The following is a 26,921-nucleotide window of genomic DNA, read 5'->3' on the forward strand; positions in this document are numbered from 1 at the left end:
TTCTGTAAAATAACGATATCTTCAAGTTTTACTCTGAATTTAACAGCTAGATCACATTTTTCATGTTTCATACGTTGATAAAGATTCATTTTGCTACATTTTGTTTATACAAATAATAGGGTCCTAAAATGGTTAATGAAATCTTGTTTTTATTCAATAACACGAAAGAGCATGTTACTGAAACTACTTTAGCATTTTTTTCCGCTCAATCAACGGCTATAACATATTTAAAGTTTAATTCAAAAATTGGGTCCATAAATGAACTTTGACACTTTTGTTCATGTTTGACGTTCGGTTAGTCGACAAAAACACCACAGGGCTTTTAGTTTTAACACTGGGGTTGTTCCTATCTGACATTTCGGAAGGGACACGGAAAATTAAATACACCCAAATTTTGAGTTTAAGCCAAGGAGTGTGACAAAATCTAAAATAAAAACATAAAGAATGTTTTTTAAACTTAAACAAACTGAAAAAAAATTGAATAAACTTGTGTTCTGGCCTAAACTTAAGCGTTTGGCACTAAAATTAGGACAGGGCTTTAGGACCCTATTGACACGCAACACATTTATTCCTGGTTCTTATGTCAGATTTACAACATTCGCACCTTTTCCGTTTGATACTAGGGGTCACCAGATCAAGCACGGTATGTTGTTTTGTATCACATTTTTATTTTGCGAATTAGTCCTATTACTTTCGAAACATGATTACTGCAAAACTGAGCAATATGTTTACTCTTTCGCTGCAAACAGATAGAACAATTATAAAACTCTGAGTAGTACTCTTAAATCAGTTTCTTCAAAAAAATATTCCATATTAGCCTTTAGTTTTGCAGTCAAGAATCTTCCCGACAACCTTTCTTTAACTTGCTGTACTACTAGCTCATTACACCAGTCTTTAACCCTTCTACCGGCAGCTTCATTTTTTACCGCAAAATATATATTCAAATCGTCATAACTTTTTTGGTTTTCAATATTTTTGCACCAGTTTTGCACAAGTTCTCAAACAACTCTTCTAGTTTAAGAATCCGTGTCGATATTAATAAATGGTGATCTGGTTTTGAAGATATTCCGATGTTCTTTGGGGGATCGACATTTTCCATATAAAATGTCAAGGGCGGCCATTTTGTTGTTGGTCAATTTATCAAAAAAATAAAATGTGGGCTAAAAGATTTGAATATTTATTTTGCGGTAAAAAATGAAGCTGCCGGTAGAGGGGTTAAGGAATGTTGATCGCCATTGGGAATTACTCTTGTGATACTGAGGATATTTACGATGGGCTGACATTAAAGCAAGCCATACTCTAGAATTCCATTGCAAGCTAAGATGCTGAGAAGCAGGTTCTGTCTAACTTGGGACATAACATCAGAAAGAATCAGAAACATCCGAATTGCATTTCCAAAGCTTTGCAGATGATTCTGCGATATCAGATGTTAGAAAAAGGAACAACCAATAAGCTTGGTAACAATTGTTTTCAACTACAACGGAGATTTGTGATCACGTAAAACATGTTATTTAAACAATAAGTTGAGCTGCGAATTGACCCTGTCCTTCGGTTCAGAAAGGGATATGGGCGCGTTCTGCCAACTCGGTCGAGGCAGATTTCTTGTGTGAGCAAGTTACAACATGGACGTTCTAAAGTGCCAGAATGAAGTGTTGTGCTTGTGGGGAGCACATGAAGATGGGATGGAAGGTCATTACTACGCGTTCGTGCTCTACTTCTGCGTCTATAAAAAGTTATTTACGATAATCGACTCTTAGCTTAACTATCTAAATTAACAGTTGCAAATACAATAATCGTTCTGAATATACTAAAATGTCCTCGCGTTAATTCTATCATAATGATCTTTTATCTACATCCGTCGAACCATTCTGAATGACCGTTGTGAGAATATCACCAAGAACTTCTCACATGCAATAAAGCTGAATTGTCCTACATTGAAACATTAAGGTTTTCGCTCTTTTGGATTCATTTTTTGTTGTCTATACAAGTTTTGTTGAGATGCCCTGAATGCCGTGCATAGCGTACAGTGATCATTGCCTTGGAGTTTCTCGGAAGCTGCATGTGGATTGTTATCGTGGAAATCCAAGGAGCGAATTGTGTATGTTTTCATTGTAAGCCAATACAGCAATAAAGCATGTAACAATCACTAACATTTTTTCTTTCCTTATCCTTGTTTTCATATCTAACCCGCCATTACAACGAAAAAAAATGCATCGGAGAGGAAAGACATGGCAGCGTATTGGCCGACAAAAGATCACTAACATTTTTTCTTTCCTTATCCTTGTTTTCATATCTAACCCGCCATTACAACGAAAAAAAAATGCATCGGAGAGGAAAGACATGGCCGACAAAAGATAAGTATCATATTTCTTTGAATATTCTTATTACTGATTGAAAGGTGAATCAGATCAACTAAATTTTTAACTAATATCGAACTTGTTCCACAGAGCTATTTACAAAACACCACACATAATTCCTCCTTTCCCAAATCCTTAGGCAAAACACTTCACTACCGCTATATGTATGACCTGTATGACTGATTCCATGTTCTTTTGACCTTGCATCATTCATACGTATATTGGAAGTCTAGGGTAGAAGCAAAACTTAAAGAACCTTCTGGTCAAAGATGTTGCGTTGCCTACTTCCTAAACTCCAAAATCCTCGGTGTATTATGGAAGGTGTGAGTTTTTGAACTTATGCTGGAGACTTAACCCCTGACCCCCTTGTACATCAATAAAAAAAAATATAATAAAATAAGTTGAGCTGCGAATTGAAATTAATGCCCACCACTTCAGTATGTTCCGAAGACCTTAAGATTATCAATATTCATAGCAGTATACTCTGCGAGCCATATGAAGCTTTATGGTAGGAACGATAAAGTTTCAAGAGAATTGGGTTAGTATAGACAGTAGTAGATTTGGTAGATCATTAGTACCTGAATTCAAGGATGATTTGGATGATTTAAAATAAATAACAACGCTAAAATTTGAGAATACGTCTGTTAAGGCTCAGTAAGTACTGTAAACCAGCGTTGGGCAAATTTGACCAGAACATCGATGTTACTGAATCGATTCAAATTCGATATGTCGAATCGATTCACCGATTTAATCGAATCAATTGAATCGATGTTTTTGAATCGATTTGATTTTTAAGGTCATATGAAAATGTAGAAAAACAAGCTCTTAAAATGAAACGAAATTCAATTATTAAATTCCATCAATATAAAAACGTTTGAAATTGAAAATTATACATTGAACGCTTCAAAGCCAGTTCATAACTAGGTTCATGGTTCATCATCTCATCAAAAATTCTAATCAATTTCATCCTTCTGAATCGAAACAAAAAATCGAATGAAGAAAATCGATTCACTCGATTTTGAGTTGTCCTAACATCGATTCAAAAAATCGATTAATCGAAACGAAAAAATCGATGTTTGCAACATCGATTCAAAATCGCCCATCACTACTGTAAACCACCAAACGTAAACATCAGTTACTTACAAATAATTTATGAACGTGTGTTAATTACGGCAAAAATTCTCTGGAGGCCTTAGTCTTACTCTAGGTTATTTATATTTTTTTAAATTTTCACATTTAGTATGAAAACATTTCGTTTCCAAATGATACATGGGTTATAAAAGGAAGCTTATGTGATTTTTACCCTATCTGACCCAGAGATGTTCTGAAATAATTTTGTTCACAATACTCCGAAGCTATACTTTCCCTTCACTCATGAGACTACAACTAATACAGGGTGGCCACTAAAAATCCGTTATGAAATTCCCGCTTTTTTCCCGGTTTTCCCGGTATAATTTTCAAAATTTTCCCGGTTTTTTATTGATGGGCCCGAACGCAAAAAAATAACGCATTAATCGGTTTTTTTAGTTGAACATACCAAAAAATTGTACTTTATGCTTTTAAACGGTATTTTTAGGTGATTTTTACGTCCAATAAGAAACAAATAATATTCGTAGAAGATTGGCATGTGCTTTTGGCTCTCGTACAATTAGTATGGAATGAAAAATTTTTGAAAAAACTTAAAAGTTGTTTTTCTCAAAAGTGGGATTCTATCACTCACACCCTATTGCTGCTATTTTTGGCACTTTTGATTCACTTAAACATTTAGTGTCCCGGCAAACGTCGTATTGCCCAGTAGGCCGTAGAGGCTTTGGGAAAAATTCCCGAATTTTATGTCATTTCCCGTTTTCTCAAATTTCTTGGAGGATTTTGAAAAATGTTCTTCCACTCAAATACGTCGGAACCCTTGAGGAAAACAAAAGTGAAAGAATTGTTCAAATCAGTCGTCCCGTTCTCAAGCCAATTCGTGACATGCAAACACCATTCCATTTTTACACCGTGTCCAATATATTCTCATACACTTTTTCTTTTCTTTGGTATAACTTTACTGAATGTAGGATAATCCAATGTTGTAGTATTTCATTGTAGTCTGGTACTATTATACTAACGTAGAATAGCTTGTTTTATAAATAAGAAAAAATAATTGCTATGATAAGTGATGAAATGTCCATTGAAGTCGTGTTTTGCACTTAAAATGAATTTTTGTTCATATTGGTCTGGTTTACAAAGTGAAAATCAGAGCATTCACAAAAAAGTTTCAGAAACTTTCAGTTAATCATATTGCGTTTTGAATAGATAAATATTGATAAAATTTGATAAATATATGTGCGATAACTGCAGATTGAAATTGGGCTCTGCCTATGAGCGTGCCGCTGGAAATATTTTTCGTAAATTCTTAAGTTGATAAAATAAGTTTATAATTGAAATATTTCCAAAATATTTCCTGTAGTGAATCAGTATTATAACCACTTTCAAAAAATATTATTACCAATGATGTCAGTTAGACAAGCGTAAAGTAATGTTATCTTGAATTTGTATGAGAATATACTGGACACGGTGTAATTTAAATACCTAGATATGTCCCTTTTGTGCATCCTATAATAGGATAATAGGATTCCTATTTGAAGTATTTCAATTTTTAGTGTTTCTTCTTTTATTTCTTCATAAATATGAAGAGTTCACTAAAGTAAATATGTTTAAAATAACTAGAGAAAACTATGAATCAAATATGTTTGAGAGCTTGAACCTTTTGTTAAAAGTTTTAGAACTCTGAGTTAGATAAGTTACAGTAATAATAAAGTCCTGTTAGTGAGAGAAAAAAATCATAAAATATTTCGAAACATTACCAACCAACTTTAGTGTAGCAAATTAGACTATTTCTACAACAAAATCATGTTTGAAACCTATCTATCCAAGATAACAGATGGCATAATGATCAACCATATCAACTTTCTAAAACTTATTTTTGATGGTTTGTAGATTTAGAGCTTGAAGATGTTCGTTCAAAATGATTTTCCCGGTAACCATCTCAAATTCCCGTTTTTTCCCGTCTTTTTCCCGATGGATTCAAATTCCCGTCTTTTTCCCGCTTTTCCCGTTTTTCCCGGTTTGGTGGCCACCCTGCTAATAGTGGAGCAATCCTCAAAATTTCATCCAAAATATGGAGTTATGCTCAAATACGAACAAATTGTGTGTCAGCTCCGTAGCCTACGGGTTAACAGGCCAAAATAGACTTTATTGACAAAAAATGAGCTGTGACAGATAATGTCGGAACATGGTTTTCCGGCGAACCTAATCATACTGATACGTGTAAGGCTAGAGGGCTCGAAATCAAGGGTTAAGCCCTCAGTATACTGTTTGTCAAGTGTGCAAATTTTTCCGCACGCATAAACCAACATGCAAACATCGGTCTCAACAATGACAAAACATCTGAAGTGTCAAGTGGATATTGAAGTGTTAGTTTATGCGTGTGGAAAAATTTGCACACTTGGCAAAGAGTGTACTGAGGGCTTTAGAATTGCAGACGATATATCAATCTCATTTGTGACGTTAGACGGATTGAAGCAAGCAGATACGATTGTGCTACTTTTCCCTGAATGTAGTTTCTTCGAACGCCCTTAATGTTCATTTTCCCCGAGCGACCCGTGTCCCAAAAAAGTGAAATGCAGTTCGAACGAATATTTTTCAGTGAACTAGAAAGAACTAGAAACAACTATGAGTACCAACAACTTTTTAGGAAAACGATCACAAATGCTCCTTCACATTTTAGCCAATATCAAGCTCATTGAAATTCTATTTTTTATTATTTCTTCCAAAATGAAGTACATGATTGCAGGTAAAGATAGAGGGATGCCTAGTGATGTTTGGCAGAACATGCTACTCAGTTTATTTCTTTAAGAACACTTCCACAGTTATTACCTGAGAGTTTAACCCGTAACACGGGTAGATTACCTTTTCGAGGTGCGTTACGAGGTAAGATCTACCATATTGTACTCTTGTTGTATCTGTTCTTGTTTATACTGATAAGTTATGGTTGGAAAAGTATAATGTCTTGGATGATGAGGATGTCGAAGTGGAAAAATGACTCAATCATCATCTGAGGCTGGTTTCAATTCATGAGACAAGTTCTTTCCGAGTTCAAGTGCTTATATTTGGATATATAGGAGGTAAACGATTCCGAATCACTGGAGTAGCAGACCTCCTACATTCTAAAATAAGCTTCTTGTTTCAAGGAATCTAAATGTCTAATGTGAAGCAACCTGTTCACAGTTCGAAAAACGACTTTGAACCTTATTAGTAGATCCAATAATTTGATACGCTGGACTACCGATGCATGGTCAAAATCAGTATCATTCAACCAGCTTAGTGGCCGAACCTAAATGAAGGGCGCGCTTTTGAGAGTTTAATGATGACCCTTAAGGTATAAATAGCAGTATCTTTTTCTAAAGAGGCTCTATGCAACATGGTAAAGAATGATAATTGTATAAAAAACGACTACCTCAGTATTTCTCAATAGTAATGGAGTAGAACGACATGCACTAAACAAAGGACACGGGTATACCACAAAAGATCAAAGAAAACTGGTCGCAGTGGTTCATCCCGAACAGAAACAGTAAAACTGAGGGTTGTCATTTCGTATTTGTGAAGAAAGCACGATTATAAGTGCCAAGAAATTTTTTTATCACAAAAAGATTATGAGAATCAAGAAACTTAGCCCCAGAATCGAACTCAGACACCTTTATCACATTACTAAAACGCCAGTCACCTGAAAGATGTCCATCAACCTAACTTCCCTTTTGTCAATTTTAAGCTCTGATACAAAAGTAGCATAAATTGAATAGAAAAACTTTTTGGTCGAAAAACAAAGTTCTATCTTTAAAATAGAAAAACCTTGTTCGGGTTTAGTAGATCTTATTTTACAATAAATGGCGTACATTACGGCTGTAACAAAAATTGGACATCCAAAAGGTTTGCTATTGATAGTAGTTTTGGATTGTAACAAGGAAATATAGGATTGCTAGAATAGTAAGGATATTACTTCGACTCACCCCTTTCAGCTGCAGCATTCGCTTCATCGTGAACTTTAGCGATATGGTCAAACTGTCCTGCTTCAGTTTCACGTCCTTGCTAGGCTTCTCGTTAGCACCATCCGTCTGGGCCTCCGCTTTGATACACTCCGGACAGTTCCACTTTTTTTCCACGATGAAAAATGCCGGATTCAGCTTGAGGCAAACCGGATGGAAACACCGAATGCACCCGGAGCACGTTTCCAGACCCGGTTCGCAGGTTTTGCACCGCCAGCAGAACTTGTCCCAGCCAAGCTGAAAGGTGAACGATTGCAAGTTAGTACTAAATACGAATCTTTCGTCGGTATTCGACATCTACCTTAGGTGCTCGGGGAGGTACAGGCATTTCAACTCCTTTCTTAGCACCTTTGGACGCATTCGACCGATCTCCTTCATTGTCTGAGTTGTCCGACCCATCGCTGTTGTGATGGATGCTGCTGAGGAACTTCTTTTGCTTCATCGAAAATTCCGCGTTAGCCGAGCGCATACCAGCACGCTTCGTGCACGACGATGGACTGCCTTTGCTTTCGTCCAGGTCATCGTCTTCCCGTCCTGAAACTGAGTATCGCTTTTGGGAGGTTGGCGTCAAACTGCCACAACTGCGGCTATCCTCGCCTTCGCCACGGGAGCGGCAACGCTTTCTCAACTTTTCCGATGAAGCTGAATTCAACATAAACTCCGTGAGAATTTTGGAACTACTTTGCGACGCTTTCAAGCATCGCATTTCCCGGGACATTTTTACGTTTCCGGTGCTAGCACTATCATCATGATCGTCGTGTTGGTCACTCTCTTCTATTGATTGCGATTGATTTTCTTCTGATTGATCCGTTTCTTTGTCGTCGGCCGTGGTTGGAGAACTGGTTTGCTCATTGCCGTTCTCGGTTTCCGTTGAAGTAGTAGTGAAAGAACTCGAAGACGTAACAGTCGTTAGGGTTGAAGACAACGAAGTATCACTTTCAGTTTTCGCTAGTTCCTTAGTTGCAGTTGATTTCTGTTTCTCAGGCGAAATCGACTTTTGAGTTGTAACGTTTGAATTTGAGTGAGAACTAACATGTGCAATAGGTCGTAGACCTTGAACACTTCGAGCAACCGCCAGTGTGGTGGGTGAAATACTACTTCTAGAGGCCTGAGATGCAACGAATTGTGGGCCATTTTGTGGCATTTTCGGCATCATTTTGACGAAAACTATTTTGTTTTGAGGAGTTTTTAGTTGAAATGTTGGCTGCTGTGCTAGATTTATATTAATCTTTTGTGGCGTGGGTTTGTTGTCAGTTTTACCTGAAACAAAGTTAAGGATTTTATTGCTTTTGGTTACGTTTTTAATGTTGGACACTAAACGTTGAGGGTTTCCTGTAGAAGTATCCGTTAGGTTTTTCACAAAGTAATCTTTGATGGTTTCTTGTCTATACGGGGCTAACCGTTTATCTTCACCACTCAATGATAGTTTAGACGCAGTAACGCTACTAGTTTTATTACCTTCTGTCGATTGGGTACTAGTGACGATTGTCTTTGTATACCCAAATCCATTTCCACTGTCATCCTTGGTAATTCTTATTTTAACAATGTCCTGTTGCTGTTGATTCGGAACGACAGGCTTTGTCGGCGAAATTTTATACACGTTTCGACAATCAATCATAGATGTTGTGGGAGCCTGTGTCACTATGCTTTTCGGTATCGGTGGAACGGTGCTACCAGCGTCAGAGTTTATGGCAGACATTGCTGTGTCTAAAATGTAAAATTATGCAATTAGAACTGTTTCGAGATTTTTTTTAGATTTATGCTTGAATGGTACAAGGTTTTATCATTGTTTTGTAAAGCTGTTTTATACCTAAATACCTACAGCCTTGTTGCAAGGACGTAATGTTCGAGAACTTTTACATAGCTACTTCTCGACTGATCTTTGTTTTATATCATGGAGATGAGCTAGCCGCTCTGTATAGTTTTACCGAATATCCATTACGAAAAGATCCTGAATCGACCGGGAATCGTTATTGTTATTGGTAAGTATGTAGTGTCAAACTTGAATAGAGGACGATTCTTCTGGTTTGTTCCTAATGCGGACCCCAATTCCAGCTTCTTTGACTTAATGACACCGTAGCTGTCCAGGCCACGTCCTTGTGAATGCCAGGGAAAGGGAAGTAGTGTTTAATTGAACGCCTACTTAAGAAACATCTCTTTGTTACGGGGGGGGGGGGGGGGGGGGGGGGGGTAAGTACTGTAGCAAACATTTACCGCCTCTACATTTACATGTTTCTATCTGACCATCAAAATCCAAAGCAAACGATGACCGTTCAAAACCAAAAAAATGTCTTCAAAACTGTAATCTTTTTCTTCCCAACGTTTTTCGAACCCGAATGCGAAATGACTCGAGAACAAAGGTAACACGATTTTACCGGTTTTCGGGGTTTTGCATTTTTGCTCGATAAAGGCAGCATGAAATTGAACTTGTTTATATGTATCGCAACGGAATGATTGTGCTCTTTTTGTTAGCGCTAATAGATTTCAATTAGTTGAAAACAAAAGCGAAATATTAGCGATTGAATGATTTAACATTTATTTCAATCATTCACCTCGTGATGGCTGCCCGAAAACGGTCATAGAGGAGAGACAAAAACAGTCAAGCTGTGTGTGAACCGTTGGCAGCGCATCGCCTGATGGTATTGATGCTGCTTGCTGCTGCTTTGTGTTTTGGTTGACTGGCAGAATCGATGAACTGTGGTAAATTGTGGTCACAGTTCCCAAGCCTGATCCTATCACACACGCACACCGACCTGAGAGAGAGGAGACAACTGGCTTAGTTCGCGCGCTCCAAAAAGTCAAGGGAACCTATCATTAACTGTCACTAGAAAACCGCACATCCGAATGGCAGAGCGTTAAAAAGGTTAACATTCATGTAAACGTTATTATAATTCCCTGGGGATGCGAATTGAAAATCAACAAGCAGCCAGGCTGCTGTCAAACTAAATTTTCCGTAAGAATGATCTTAGTATGCCTAGAAATGTACGGTCATGATTTCGTCACGCTAAAAAATGTTAAGCTAAGTATGCTGTTCACCTCAAGAAAAGTAAAAATTTCTGCCCAAGAAATGGTCAAGTAATTTCCTACAGTGAGCTCCATTTGAATTGACATTTCTTTTTAAAGCTAAGTATGCTGTTTCGCCCAAGAAAAGTAAAGAAATTCCTTGACTGAAAGGGTCAAGAAATTTCCTACAGAGAGCCCCCTTTGAAGTGACATTTCTTCTCAACTGCGTACTGCGATCAGAAAAAAGTGATTTTCTTGACCATTTCTTGGGAGAAATTTTCCACGCATCGAGATAGGCGATTCCTTTTCTTGTCAGTAGCGAACCGGCCTTAACAGTGTACTGCGATAAAAGAAATATGCTTTTCTTGAGCATTTCTTGCAAGAAATTTCCCACGCATTGAGATAGGCGTTACTTTTCTGTTGAAGTGCATACTTCGCTTTAAATAATTTATGTAACATAAGGACCGCCATTTTTTAAAGAAAAGATACACGCAAACAAATTTTGTTGTATAATCTATCGAATCAATGGTAGAATTTAGAACTACACCAACGATTTTCAACCGACTACAAAAATCTGTTAAGTTTACTATAATCTAGTAAAAACCACTGAGCAGTGCAGTAAATGTGACTATGTCCATAGTAACTTCGACTACAAAGCATTGTATTTCAATCCGTGACACTCACCGTACAACACAGTGTGGTCAAAAGTATAATGCCAAACTTGTCAAATCAAGAATGTTTCTAGTCATAAATACTGCAACTGTGGTTAAATAAACCGATTATATTTTCTTGTGTTGTGATGTTGACTATGTATCGGTAGAGTTAACAGATTAATGTAGTCGGTCGAAAATTAACCCCTTTATTCACAGAAGAGAGGAACGATGAAGAGAAATCGATCATGCGACTTACGCCCTTATTCTAGAACACGCTTGATTTGCAGGGTTTTGTAAATGAAACCACACAAGAGGGTCCGTAATTAACATTTCCAGGTGGGTCAATAATAGGCACGTCGGCAGCGAGCCGGATGTTAAATTTGTAAAAATTCCTATAATGGACCCCGGGAGGGGAACAACAGTTTTACAAATGCATATTTCGCCGAAAAAAAAAAGATTTTGTATATTTCATAAGCGTACGATGAAGTAAAGACATTGAACTTATTGTTAGACTCTACAAAACGTATATCCGTCTGAGATATCATTGCGGATAAGCAACGAGAATGAATTTCAGCTACTAAGGGGTCCATTACTAGCATTGAAACCTTAGTTTTGGAACAGAGAACTGCACAATTTTGACTCAATATAACCAAATCAAATGCTTCATAATCCAGCAGCTGTTTTCTTCAAATTTTGTCAACACAAAAATGCATCGTTGTACATTAAATAAACTTTATTTTAAAAATTGTTGTTTTAAAAATGAGGCTGCATTGAGCTAAAAGAATAAATTCAATAATTCGATGAACCTTAAACAGGTTGATTATAATAGTTGCGTTTTTAGGATCGACTCAGCAGTTTTATTCTGCACATAAGCGATGTAAATTATGATAAAGACCATTCCCCAAAATTTGAGTTTTCTAAAAAAATATGTTCTATCAGTTGTAATTTCCATGAATCGATGATCAAACATCTACTCATAGATGTTTGACTGTAGCAATGCTTCACCGACTGATCGGCAGGCAACAATGGAGCTCCTGATGGGAACAATAGATCAAAAGTAGTCCAGGCAAAAAGCAATGTCAAATGTTAAGGCCGTAGTAAAACTGGAGCAAATGTCAGAATTGAAAAAAGCATAATTATCGACAAATCAAATTAGAATAAAAACATACAGCTGTTTTTATTTCGAAGATAAAAAGGCCGTGTTTTTATATTTTTTGATTTTTCGATAATTATGGAGAAAACTGCTTTTTCAATTCTGACATTTGCTCCAATTTGACTAGAGCCTTAAAGTGATCATCTCAGACTTCGTAATTAACAATAACACATTATCCAGACATTCAATAAAACTTTGTTCTTCGGCCTGGCGCCTGGAAGCTGGCAAGTTTTAACTTGAAAAGTTCGTTAATTTTTCCATACAATATAATGACGAAAAGTTAGCGGGTTAAACACAAAATATTGGCCTTTCCCATGGTTACAGTAAAACCTCCATGATTCGATGTTTCATGACTCGATATCGACTCATGGAGTCACGCAAAAAAAAAAAAATCATGGTTACTATGACAGTCCCCTCAATCAGCTTTTCAAAGCATTTCTGTTCACTCGTTCAGATATCGACTCATGGAAGTTTGACTGTATTCCCATGTACGCTTAAAATGGCGTGTGCACAGCAAACTTCCTTCAAATATCTTCAAACTTTGGGAGAATGATTTTTGTCATAATTAACTCTGTTTGAGCATAGCGCAGCAAAAACATAGCAAGTAAAAACTAAAGAAAAAAAAAGCGTTTTTTTTATGGAGTTCATAAACTTTGGGAATCGTTTAAATCATGGAAAGATCGATATATACAATATGTTTCGTTTAGTATTCCCCGGATAATGAATTCTTGTTCTATAGAAATGCAAAAGTGTGCATCATGATACGCATTACATACACCTTGAAAGCAACAAACCTAAAAAGGAAATAACACAAAACGTGCATTACCACTGCGGTTTTGTATCTATTTGCATGCGTGTATCGCACCGACAGAGGCAATATCTAGTTCAAACATATTCTTTGAAATACGACTGAATTGCGACTTAGAGCTAATTTTGTTTAGTTTCACAAAGTAGCATCCCGTGTAAATATAGTGCTATTGTCTCTTACATAATAGTAAAACCATAGTATTTTGTACGGCTACTATCATTTTATGTGTAGAGCCGAGAGCCCCGCAAGGTTACCATATTAATACTAATCGATTGTGCTCAGGCGCCACCTTGTGGCTGTTCTGAGAACTAAACGCCCTTGGGCTTCGAACTGAAGACAAAATAGGGAAGCAATAACTTTCATTGAGATTTTGATGTGCCCTATTATACCACGTTTAGTGAATATGCAAATGAAATTACTTACCCAAGCAATTTTTTTCAACTTGTATGAACCGTTTATTACAATGATACTACCAATGACAGCATAGCAAGCGGGTGATAAATTAGTGATCCTTATATTACAGGATTGCTTTGATCAAAAAATTATTGCTAAAAAAAGAAAACAATCTGAGAAGAACCACTTTTCATGCTGAGCAATTTTCCGCATATTGAGAGGTTCCAGCCTGTGGATCCTATAATTTCATTCCACCCGATGCCATCATCTTCCGAAGAAGCATAAAATGGACACTGAGACATAACCAGAAAAGAAGGAAAAATGTAGTGATGATCTTGGCCAGTTTCCTAGCTATGTTTACTCACCTGCCTTTGGGCTGGCGCTGAACCACAACCTGCAACTTGTCTTCAAACTTCCGTACGTTCAGTATCCGTTCGATTCCGGTCCGAAGCTGGATTGCATTTCCTCCTTAATTGTACGAACAAGATTTTTTTCCTCCTGGGACTTCTTTATAGAGGTTGCCTGAACCGAGCTGTGAACTTTCTCTGCTGCGAGTGTGCTGTGCTCTGCGCTCCAAGACCAAGAATAAACTGGTGTTGTACACATGCCAAACCAGGCCTACTGAGCCAGTATACAGTACGTGTGTAGTTGAAAAATTCGTCGACTTCAATGCTTTGCTTCGTACACGGGGCAAATGGCATCACAGCAAGCGTGCTGTGTAAATACGATGCCGAGCTCGAGCAGCCACTACCGGTATGGATGTGTGCTTGGTTGATTGCGTATGTGTTGGTGCGAGGTGTTGTATGTTTTGACGTTTTTTACTGCACACGCACGCCATCCAAGCAATCCTCATGCTAGAGTGAGCAATGATACATCAGAGTCATCTGCCGGATTTAGGTGTAAGCATGCACAAAAGTGGCACACTAATCACAGAGGGGAATAAATTAAATTGATAGGGTTGGTGTTGACTGGGATTTGATTAGATAGAATAATTACACTCCAGTGCAAAAGTTTGGGTTCTCCTGCTAGTATGGGGCTGAGATGCATTACATACAGTCAAACTCTCTATAACTCGATATTGAAGGGACCTTCGAGATAGAAAAGTATCGAGTTATGGAATTCGAAAATAGTGAAACTGTGTTTAAGGGACCATTGGGGTATAGCCATAAAAACAACTTTCATTGTGGTTCTTTAACTTGATATCGTGATACAGAATATCGAGTTGTGGAGAGTTGACGGTATTAATCTGTTTTCTAATCATTTTCATAACCCTCTCTTTCCCACGACTTTGATCGACTATTTTTTTTTACGAAAATAGCGTTTTTACGGAAACTGCTTGAACAAATAATGTTCCACACAAACTATTTTTTTCGAAATCAGTTAAAAAAGTTGTTTTTCAAAACTAAATTGATTGTTTATCAATAGTGTTACTATTGAAACAATTAGTTAGCTATTGGATTAATCATATGGAATCATATTCTAGTGACTGTTAGGGGTAAACACTCAATTTCAACCTACAAAAATTCTGTGACAATTTTAGGATTTTCATACCAAGCAAACCAAAATCGTATGAATAAGTCGAAAATTTGCGCTTTAGCTTAATATAATAGTTAACCGATTCTATTTGTTTCAAGTTCGTCGAAAGTCAATGGAGCTCTTGAGCAACCATGGGAAACAGAGGTTTAAAAAATATACCACTGCCGTTATTCAGCGCAGCCAAGCGCTAAATAGGGTGAGATTTACCGGACAGTACATTCGAAGAAAAGGAAGCTATCACCGAGAGTAATATTTGCCTTGAATCCATTGCCTTTGAAAAAAATGCATGGAGCCGTATCCTATTCTTGGCACTTTTGATTCACTTCGGCAGTGGGTTTTTTTTTTTGAAAGTCACAGAGCTAATATTTGGCTACAATATGCGTCGTACTGAAGTGCTTCTCATTGCAAAGTTTCAGGCAATTTGGCCGAGAAAAACCCCCCATGCCAAAGTGAATTATGGAGGTGCCCAAGTAGCTCTGCAGCCTACTTTTCAAGAATCACAAATGTTTGGATTTCGATAAAAAAAATCGACGTATCGCCTTATATTTCATCATATTTATCAATCCTTTCAAATATGAGATATGAATATTAAAAAAAAAACAAGAATGATCCAACACAATCATTTTTGGGAAAGTATGAAATCATTTAGAATCATATTGAAAGAATCCGTGGAAAAATAGATTTTGGTTTAGTTGATATTTTGGTCGGTTTTGAGTTAAGTACATTAAAAAATTCTAATTGGGTCTAAGCCTTCCCACAGTATATTTAGGTGATGATTGCTGAAAAAACTCAAAAGTCGATTTTTAAGGCTAGGTTATTGTTACTTGTGTCGATAGGCGTGTCGGCCTATCAGTTGCAAGGCTTTTGGTTCGATACCAGGTTGCCGCGAGAACTTTTTTTAAACGTTGGTTTTATGAGAAAAAAATATGAATTTTAACCCGATTACTTGTGATGAATTTCTATAAGTGGTTTCTAAGCTTTTCAATAATCCACCCTCAGTTGGATTATTCCTAGTAACACGAATCCTAATTTCACTCAGAAATTGAGCCAGAATCTCTCACCTGAGTCTAATTCGGATCGTCCATGTCATTGAGAAATCCAGAGCAATTCGATGGAGGCACATACATATTTTTGCAATTCCGCTGCATATCAGCCTACTTTTTATTAACATAACGGCCTACTTTTCCTATCACATTAAACTTTTCAGCACTGAAAACGGTACTGAATAGTAGCACTTTTCAGTTCTGTTTTCGGAGTTGCCAAAATAATATCTGAGTGCATCCATACACAATTCGTTAAATTACTCTGGGCTTCTCAATGACTTAATCAACTAGCTTCAGATTCTACATCCGTCGTAAGATCGAAATCCGATTCAGGTGAGGGATTCTGAGTTGGAATCGGATGTTAAAATATAGACCAGCAATTAGGGCGTGAAAATTTGTGACAGTCTCCTAGGGATATCCATGTGGATTCTCTTGAAATATGTTAATGTTTTGTAACTAATGGGGCGATCCCTGTCCAGCACAGTTGAGACTCCCCTCTTTGCAACTGCCTCAGGGTCGGCGTGCACGCTTGACTATCGCGACAAAGAATACACTAAATTATTTTTGCTAAACACAAACCCACTTTATTTCTATCTTCGCACAAACATCTCCTACCTAAGTTCCCTTCTTCTTCTTCATTATTGGCGGCCCCTTCTTCACGCTCCGCTATTCCACTGCCTCTTCCTCGTTCAGGGTTAACGGCCGGCTGGCACTTCACACCTCACGCTTAAACAAAACAAAATGGCCGCCTCTACCGTGACATGCTCTATTACCGTGAGGTTAAAAAAACTCAAGTTTCAATCGATCAGATAAAAATAACGTATGGTTATTTTCAAGTTTTTCATGTTTTATATAGTAGACCGTTTTATATACTTTGCATAAAAAATATGATTTGATCCATTTTGAAAATTTTAACCATAGTTACAGTTGATGTTGTTAAACATACCAGTGTTCCAAATACCGTGCATCTGACCCCGACTGCCGGGTCACATTTTGAAACACATGTCAATTGAACGAACGAAGCGCATCAAAAATATTTTTTTTGTATCAAACAACGTATTGAGGTTTGCATGATTGATTCGGGAAATAAAATATATATTTTACTTCGCCATTTTGAAATTATAACTGAAACACGGTATTTGGAACACATAAGCAACCGTGCCCTAATACCGTGTGTTGGCCCAAGGCGATTACATTCTAACATTATTTTTGTTTGTTTGTGTGTGCAATTTAAGTTCAAGTTTGTCATGGCTTTCTAAATACTACTTAATGTACTAACGTTTGTGACAATCATTTAGAAAACTAAATAATATAATATGCTATAAATCCACATATTTCCCAAATACACGGTATTAGCAGGGTGCACGGAGAAATATTTTTACCTAATTTTTGAGTTTACTTTACCCAAAATTAAGTATATCGATTATAGTTTCAACCCAAAATCTCTCGGTTTTCTCTTTCTCCCACACGAATGTTGTCAAAAATAGAGAGAGCTGCATCTACCCAATGGGGGTACTTTGGCCCAATAAGCCAAATTTGGGTAAATGCAACTTTTCTTATGTTTGGGTCGAAAGAACTCAATTTTGCGTTAAATCAACCCAAAATTGAGTATATTTTTCTAATGGAATTAAAGCCAAACTACCTAGTGGGGACCTTGAAAATTTAGCCAAAATTGAGTTATTGGGCTCAACTACGGAATTGCGTTGAAACAACCCAAAATTGAGTTGAATTCCGTCTCCGTGTGGCCAGTGACAAGTCAATTTCAAATTCCCGGTTTTCTCCCGGTATTTCAAAAATATTCCCGGTTTGATGATATGCTAAGAAACATTATTGTGATTTTTTTACCATTTAAAAAGACTTTTAAGTACGAGTTTATTGGTCATAAACCAAAGCATTTCTATTAGGGGTAGACGGAAATCAGATATTTTGCTGCGCATTTATATTTTTTGGGCTTATACTGATTCTGATAAATTCCAGTTTGATATAATAGATCTGGCAGAAATAAGGACAAACCTTTTTTTAATTATTATTTTGTCAATCTTCAAGCGTCGCGACTAATATTTCAATAGCGCGCTGTGTTCATAAACATCGTAAGAATGCAGCGCCACATTTAAAAACTAATTTCGAAAAGCGGCGACTTGAGGTGCGTCGCGAGTCTCACTGGCGCGATCCGGATGGGTGGTGACGCGACAATATATGAAACGATATTTTACGACGATCACTTTAAGTAATCGTGGAATTTGTTATAAAAATGTTCAGTGTTAAAAAAGTTTGACCCTTTTTTATATGATGGGATCGAGTCAATCTTTGAATGAATCAAAGTTTAAATTTCAAACGGTCACAGATATGGTAGACATAAAAATGAATTTATCAATTGTTCAACATTTCGTTCCATGGTCATCAGCATAGAATTTTTTGTTATGTTTGATCCCCACAAATCTGGAACATTTTCTCAGGGCAATTATTTCTGATAAAAAATAACAGTCATAATTCTGAAATAAATTAGAATTTTACCAAGTTGAGCAAGCCATTTTAAAGTCAGTAAGCATCGAAGCGTCCTGTATTTTGCCTAGCTTCGCTACTCTACCCTTTTCCAGTAGAGAAGCTAGGTAAAATACAGGACGCTTTGATGCTTAGATACTTTAAAATGGCTTGCTCAACTTTCACCACCTAATTAAATTTCAATCTTGTCGCTCCCTTGCGACGCCTATCCACCTATTCATTTCCATCATTTGTTTCTATAGACTCCCTTTAGCTTTGAGTCGCATGACCGCTACAGCCATGAAACAAAATAATATATAAAGAATATGTTCCTGACTTTATTGATTTGTTCGAATTCATAAGCTTTTGTAAATATCCACTAAAGTTTAGATCGTGCTGGTTAAAACATTACTTGGTATGCAAAAATTTCCCGGTGCCAATTGAAATTCCCGTATATTTCCCGGTTTTCTCCCGGTGATTCGAAATTTCCGGCTTTTTCCCGGTTTTCCCGATTTCCCGGTGCGCTGGTCACCCTGTATTAGGCAACACACGGAATTAGAGCAGGTCACGGTATGCACCAACTAAGTGACGCCTATCCGCTCGCGGTAGCAGTCTACGCGAGTGGCACACTTGTCGGCTCTAGGCAAACTCCAAGATAAGACAATGGCCACGGCGTGCTTCCGGCGGTACTTCGACGAACACAGGTTACGGCCCAGGGCCAAACTCAGGATAAAGCTCCGGTGTACACTGATCCAAGAAACATAAAAAAGTATTAAAAACATCACATACATTCAGAATAATTGAAATCCTATCAATGTTACATGTATCCATTAAAATTCGTGTAATAAGCACATCGAACTCATTAATGTTCATATTAATGTTCATGTGATTTTCAGATATGAAAATTTAGGATTTGAAAACAGTGTTTTCACGATGAAAGTCTACTCACAACCTTTTCAATGTTTTTGTGCAAAATCAATTTGAATTATGCCAAAGGAAGGTAAGTTTGATGACTACATATAAGATAATTAAATATTAATCCGTCGTTCGAATCTGAATTTCATAGAATAATGATGGAACAAATCAACCAAACTCTCACAAATCGCAGATGATGGGCCATGACAGGAAGAAAGATACTTGGAATTGGATAGTTTAAATTTCTTTGTGGAAATAATGTGGAAGCCAAAGATTCGGCCTATATACGAAGTTATATCTAAAGTTTAAATTGTGTTGTATAAAGCATTTAATGCTCATGAAGTTAAATTGTGGGTACATTGATGCTTTCGAATAATATCAAACTTAATCTTTATCTAGTGCAAAAAGGTGTTACGGAGAAACGCAGATAATGTATTAAATAAAAAATGTTAAACACGAATTATATTTTTCTTTTATTTCAGTAGAACAACCCCATAAAACTGAAATATAAGTTTTTATAATGATTAAACGATCATATGAGAATTACGAACAAAAAAATAATTTTCATCTGAATTTCGCATGAAATTCATTAACAAAATCCAATAACTCACATACGTGTTTCTAATAAAATGTATGTGCTTTTCTGATAAATTTAGTCAAAAGGAAATAGCTACAGTTCATGTTGTAAACTGATGAAAGTTATGTGAAAAGCTACATGGAAAAAAACTATGTGTTTTCAGATAAATCTTAAATGAATACTTGGTTCAGTGTACGGTTAGAACTACGGGTGAACTAAAGGGTTTTGTTGGAGAAGGTGGCCGTGGTGGGTTTTGGCGGTTAGTGATGGGGTTCTAGTTTTGATAGGTTGGTGGTTAACCTGGATGACATTCTTTCCTCGCTTCTTCCACTTTCTTTTAACCTTGATTGTTATTGATTTCTAAGCTATCACTTTTATCGTCGTTCTTGCTAGAATGCTGCAAATTTAGTAAACTTTGCGATGGCGGTTAGGTATCGACGATCGCGACCGTTGAAACCTTTTTCCGCCCATCCTTATTCGCCCCATCATTGCCCTTACACTACTTTACACTACTCATAATAGCCGCCCATTTTCCCAGGTAACAGCTGAATAACAGTTCATTCAGCTGAAAACAGGCTGAATAAACAAAATTTTAGCAGAACAAACTGTTGTTCAGCTACCAATGTTACTTGGGTTATGCTCCTGCGACGTTTGGTGGTGAGTAGCGGAACTGATACGATGCGGCAGCGTTCTTCACAGTGGGTGTTGGATGGTGACCAGTTTTAAAAGTTTAATATTTTCTTGGTATGTTTACGAAATTACGATAATCTCACAAATATTGGACACTTCAACACACCACTGGTTACAGTTTCTAGATATTATCCAACTTCAACAGCATTTTTCGTAATTGCAAAAAATGTTGTATGCAACTCGTCGCAAAACTCGTTTTTTTTTACCTTTTTTCATTTATTTATTAGGCTCATGCGCCATAAGGAATTACGGAGCCGAGATCTTTGATTTTATTTAAAAATTCATGATGTTTTCCTATGTTAGCTTTGGGGAACCGAAAAACTCGCGGTTTGGTCGAGGTTAGGGGTAACAATAATTTCAAGGATGGGATAGGACAATGGGATCGTTTCGTTGACAACCTGTACCGATACAAAAAGACGGGTTTCGACAAGGTGGACAAGTGGACCGACAAGAAGAGGACTCAAACAATCATATTAGCTTGTTTCATAAAATCGTACATAAGCTTCATGTGTCAAGTTTACCCAACACATCCCTAATGTCTTTCTTTTCTGGTTTCCCTTGAGCCCTGAGGGATGCACAAAAATTAGATCTGACAATACCGTATTCAAGGCACTCCCAAACTACGTGGTTGATGTCTTGGTAACCCGCACTGCAGCTGCAGTTATTGCTATATGTGAGCCCTATTCGATAGAAAAAGAGCCTAGAGAATAGTGGTTGGACATAAGTCGACACATTACCTTAATAAAGTCTCGACTTAAGTCCAACCCCTTGAACCACGGCTTCTTCGGTACCTGCGAGAGAATGGAATCTAACCACCTGCCCAATTCTCCGGCATCCCATTTTTGTTGCCAGCTGATCAATGCATTTTTCAGCACTCATCGTAATGTATCGTATGTATTATTATGTACCGTAATCCGGAGTAACATTGATCATTGTTTTTAATATTTCTTAAATATTTGGTTCGAAAATGCAATAGTTGCAAATTTTATATTTTTAAAACAAATACTGCCACCCATAGCTCGTAACTATATTCTTTATTTTGTTTTTTGAAACGTTTAAGCATGTTAAAAAAATATTTTAAGTGATTTTTTTATTTAGCTGATATGGGGTAACATTGATCACCTATGTAAACAACGTTCGGTAATATTGAACATTTCGTTACCTACTAAAATCATGGCCCCTGAAGCCGAATATGAAGGCCAAATGCTTACAAGTCATTTACTTTTTGAGTTATTTTAAAATTAAAAACATCTCAAACTACGGAATACGCCTAAAGGTAGGCAATTTCCTAAGGGAAAGTTACATTCTTAAAAGTAATTCGGTAATGTTGCCTAATTGAACATACTTATGAAAGTTTTGACAATGGAATCGTTTTCGGCGATGCCGTTTTTAGTAAGAACCGCATTTTTTTGCTCATATCATTTACAGAACTTACACTCCCGTGCAAAAGTTTGGGTTCACCCCCTCAAAAACATACAAAAGTGTTCTGTCCATATCTCTGTGATTACACGTCCAATTGAAACTCTTTAAGCCGCATTCGAAAGGCAAAGAGTTATTCTTACTTCGTATGTATTTTTCCAAAAACATTTTTTGAATTTTGTATACTAATTTTCTACTTAAAGTTGTGACATTTTTCAAAAAACACACTGAAAATTCATATTCAATTTCCTCAGCATTGGGTCGACCAAAATTTTAAATCAAAGTGTCATTAGAATCGTAATCTTATATTCTTTGAAGAGACCTCACGAAATTTTTGCGGAAAAATCTGGAAAGTATTCAAAGTCAATGAAACAGTCAGTCAAGTCATCGTGCAAAAGTTTGGGTTCACCCCTCAGTATGATGCAAATCGTGCAAAAGTTTGGGTTCACCTGAGCCGCATGCACATCATTTTTGTCAATATCTCTGCCATTTTTCAACCGATTTTAACAGTTTAAAACTTTTTTGAGCGCAAATAATGGCGCGTACATGATCGGTTTGAGATTTCACAGATTTAGGTAAGTTCAGGTGAACCCACACTTTTGCACGATACACCATACTGAGGGGTGAACCCAAACTTTTGCACGATGACTTGACTGACTGTTTCATTGATTTTGAATACTTTCCAGATTTTTCCGCCAAAATGTTGTGGGGTCTCTTAAAAGAATATAAGATTACGATTCTAATGACACTTTGATTTAAAATTTTGGTCGACCCAATGCTGAGGAAATTGAATATGAATTTTCAGTGTGTTTTTTGAAAAATATCACAACTTTAAGTAAAAATTTAGTATACAAAATTCAAAAAATGTTTTTGGAAAAATACATACGAAGTAAGAATAACTCTTTGCCTTTCGAATGCGACTTAGAGAGTTTCAATTGGACGTGTAATCACAGATATATGGACAGAACACTTTTGTATGTTTTTGAGGGGGTGAACCCAAACTTATGCACGGGAGTGTATGTGAGACATGAATGTTTGGTAGTGTCATCCTTAACCATTGAAATCATTGTTTCGAAAAGTAGCCAAATTCACGCATGAGGTAAACTCAATTTACGCAAAAATCTTCGCTTTTATCAGCTGATGAATATAAGAAAGAGAAGCACCATTCATGATTTTGAAATGTGCCATCAATAAATGATAATGCGAACTTTTTATGAGATGGGTCATTCCGATCAATGTTACCCCGCTGATCAATGATACCCCGGATTACGGTACAACTCGTGCTGAAAAAAAATCATTCTGCAACTTGATGCATAAATAACTGTTTTCGCCAACTCACGAAACGGTACCTAAAAGTAGCACCTTCCAATTTTTTTGTATGGCCGTTATGTTGTTCATTCTTTTCATAAAAATGAAGGCTGATATGCAACGGAACTACAAACATATAATTTTGATCAGACAAAGATATTTTTGCAGAACATAATATCATCATTATTATCGCACAACTGTCACGAAATACAATCAATTTCCATTGTTCTTGACAATCGTGGTATAAAATTTGCAATAGACATAGACAAAAAACATTGTAAGAGGTGATTTATTCAGTTCGGCATAAGCCCTTATTCCTGTTTAAAAAAAGGCTACACGTGTGTATTATTTTATTTATTTGTCACAATTACGCACGGCCACGAAGCCCACATAGCATTACATGGAAATTCATTGTTTCCAAATTGGCTGCTTACGTCTAAGGACAGTAAGTTCTATTTTGACGGGTTATTCTTTATTGGAATATACTTACCTGGTAAGGAAAACAAATTTTTAAGTATTTGATTTCATATTCTTGACCATGGTTGGCGCTGTGTGGGATTCACTTGTGTGCCTACCCTCTAAAAAAGCTATCTTAGGATCCCTTTCACCTGACTTCCCTTCCAGCACCACCTGGAAGTATTACTTCGAAGAAGAGGTGGTGCTGTTTACACCGCTTTGTTAGATTTCGACGTATTCTATCATTGTCATGCTAAGCCCTTTGGCTCCTGTGAGAATTCTTGATAACATGCTATACTTTCACCATTCAGCGATCCTGTTAACATCCCAATCTTGAACCATGGAAAAAAATGCTACTGGACCGACAGTTCTCCAAGAAGCTTTTCGAATTTCAATTAATAATATTTCAATACTTCTGAAGTTTCCTCCAAAAACTTCCAGGAAATCGTTGATGTGACCGTATATTCTTCTAGGGCATGTTTTTCTTTCTTGGAATTAGTTGTTCCTATAATTTTCCTGCTAATTCTACAGTTATCCTTACTTCTCTAAAGGGGCTGTCCATTATGTATGTAAGACAATTTTTGTTTTCTGGAATCACTTTATAGTGATCATCATTTTATCACATCCGTATAGGTAGAATGTTCGGTGGATTTAGATTCAAACATGTTTTTTTTTCTAAAATTTATGGGAAGGAACAGCAGCATTTATAAGTTGCAAGTGATGGGTTAAACTATAATGACAAATAATTCCAATTATTGTGACCTTTTATTATTTTTGTTATATAGATCAGATGAATTGGCAGTAATTAATTATCCTAAATTTCATGGCATCTCCGTGCCACAAAAATATCCACAAATCCAAATGCCACAAAATCAAATACTTGCATAAGTCATCAAATTGAATCAGCAGAATGTTGGTGATAATTTGATGATCTCCGACTTTCTTAGGGTCTGTCTCAATTGCGTTGTTAAAACTAGTCCGAACTTAAATTTGACCGTTCGGAAATTATTTTCCCTCTGATTTCGATCTGTCAAAAATAAGTCTGCTTCAGAGGAGACTTATTTTTGACAGACTTATTTTGGTTGAATGTTTAACTAATTATATAAATGAAATTTTGACGAATTATTATCGTAATAACAAAAACAATTTTTGGAGATCAAAAAGTAGTGTTTTTGATTCCGGGGTGAAGTTGATCAATTACTGCGATAGGTTTCCTAAAATAAAGAAGTATGCTATTCACTAAAGTTGGGGTCTCTAAATCTGAATCAAGACTTAAAAATCTTAGAACTTATTGATAAATCGGTTAATTTTTTAATTGAAAGTTGTGAATTACAGATTACACCACATTAAACGCCTAAAGGTAGGCAATTTTCTTTGAAATTAGCAACCCTCTTGCAAAAAGATCATTTTTTCTCTAAAAAAGAATTTGTATCCTCAATACAAATTCGAAACTGGGTACACAAAACATATCTGGAATGCCTGAAACAGTTTATTAAAACTGTAGCTTTGTATAGCCGTGGAAAAAGTCGATTGTTTGGAGAAGAACCCTTCAACAGTTCATGAAAAATTTCCTAAAAAATCTGTTTTTCCATGAAATAATTACCTTGAATGCCAAACCGAATTTATGAAAATCAAGAGTAGCTATCAGGTAATGCAACAACTCAGAAATTGTGATAATTGAAATCGTGTCATAGCTCTTATAACAGTCTATACTTTAGGGGCCCAGATAGCCGTAGCGGTAAACGCGCAGCTATTCAGCATAACAATGCTGAGGGTCGTGGGTTCGAATCCCACTGGTCGAGGATCTTTTCGTAAAGAAAATTTTCTCGATTCCCAGGGCATAGAAATATGTTCGTACCTGCCACACGATATACACATGCAAAAATGGTCAATCGGCAAAGAAAGCTCTCAGTTAATAACTGTGGAAGTGCTCATAAGAACACTAATCTGAGAAGCAGGCTTTGTCCCAGCTGGGACGTAACGCCAGCATAGATAGCATAGATTCCGAGAAAAATCCAACGTCGGAGAGGAACCGTTTCTAGCTTTTTACCAAGCTATAAAGCTTCCCATGGGTGGGACAAGTTGTTCAATCCGGATGGTCACACAAAAAATTTCTGGGTTAGATGAAACGGATAGTTGCAGGGCTGTTAGCGAGTCACTTTTTACCTGGTAACTAAAAAGTCTCTATTTGTGACAAAATTGACTTTTCCGGGTAAAGAGTTATTTAATGGGCCCATTCACAAATTTCATAACGCTGGAGGGGGTGGGTTTTTGCTCTTGGAATGTTACAGCTCATACAAAATTTGTATAATATTCATACAAAATGCATTACGAGGGGGTGTGTAGGATGTCAAAAATTGCCCGCTGAATTAACCCAAAGTCACTATGATAAAGATAGTAAGAGCTGCGCTAGCTCCTCAAACTCAAACAGCAAGACAATATTCTTACCCGGGTAGAGGAGAATAGCAAAAGAATAACAAAATTTACTATTAAAATAGAATGTTCGAATAGCAAAATTTGTTCTTTGTTTGTTTGAAATAAGAGATAAAATAACAAAAATAATAACTAAGTTTGTATGGCATAACAACTAAATAATAACATATTTTGCCATTGTAATAACAAAATAATAGCAAAAATATAGGCAACTGTAAATAACAAAATATGTTATTATTTAGATATTGATAACAAAATAATAACTAAATAAGCTATTCACAAGTAGATCAATATAATGGTAATTTAAGTTCTTTGACTTTAATATCTTAATTTAGCATGATTGAAAAATGAACTTTTTGCTTTCCTGCTAAAAAACTCTTGCTTTTTTAATCTTCAATGAATATCATACGAATAGTAAAATGAGCTATTATGGTAAAATTTGATATTGGTTTGTTATCATGAATTATTTAAATAAAGTTTTGAAATATCAAAATAATGACATATTTTACTGTGATGGCGATATTTGTTATTCTTTAGATATTTATTGTTTTCTAGTATTTTTTGCACAAATAACAAATTTTACCATGATAGTATATTTTGTTATTGATTAGT

General features: G+C 36.5%; 1 protein-coding gene across 3 annotated transcripts in view; it reads right to left on the reverse strand.

Annotated features, from left to right (window-relative positions):
- The window catches only part of LOC5572556 (protein kinase C-binding protein 1), a 32,947-nt gene extending 18,629 nt beyond the window's left edge, over window positions 1-14,318 (reverse strand). Inside the window, exons 1-5 of one of the 3 annotated variants that reach the window (XM_021852923.1) lie at window positions 13,817-14,318; window positions 13,482-13,744; window positions 8,900-9,148; window positions 7,743-8,701; window positions 7,406-7,678 (exon numbers count right to left, since the gene is read on the reverse strand). In XM_021852923.1, coding sequence (XP_021708615.1) covers window positions 7,406-7,678; window positions 7,743-8,701; window positions 8,900-9,140 — 1,473 coding nt within the window. In that variant the 5' untranslated portion in view covers window positions 9,141-9,148; window positions 13,482-13,744; window positions 13,817-14,318. The remainder of the gene's footprint in view (window positions 1-7,405; window positions 7,679-7,742; window positions 8,702-8,899; window positions 9,149-13,481; window positions 13,745-13,816) is intronic. The other 2 variants (XM_021852922.1, XM_001654019.2) reach the window with 2 other exon arrangements.
- Between the last annotated feature and the right edge of the window lie 12,603 nt (window positions 14,319-26,921).

The sequence above is a fragment of the Aedes aegypti genome, chromosome 3 (genome assembly GCF_002204515.2).
Source record: "Aedes aegypti strain LVP_AGWG chromosome 3, AaegL5.0 Primary Assembly, whole genome shotgun sequence".
In the NCBI taxonomy this organism is placed as follows: Eukaryota; Metazoa; Arthropoda; class Insecta; order Diptera; family Culicidae; genus Aedes; species Aedes aegypti.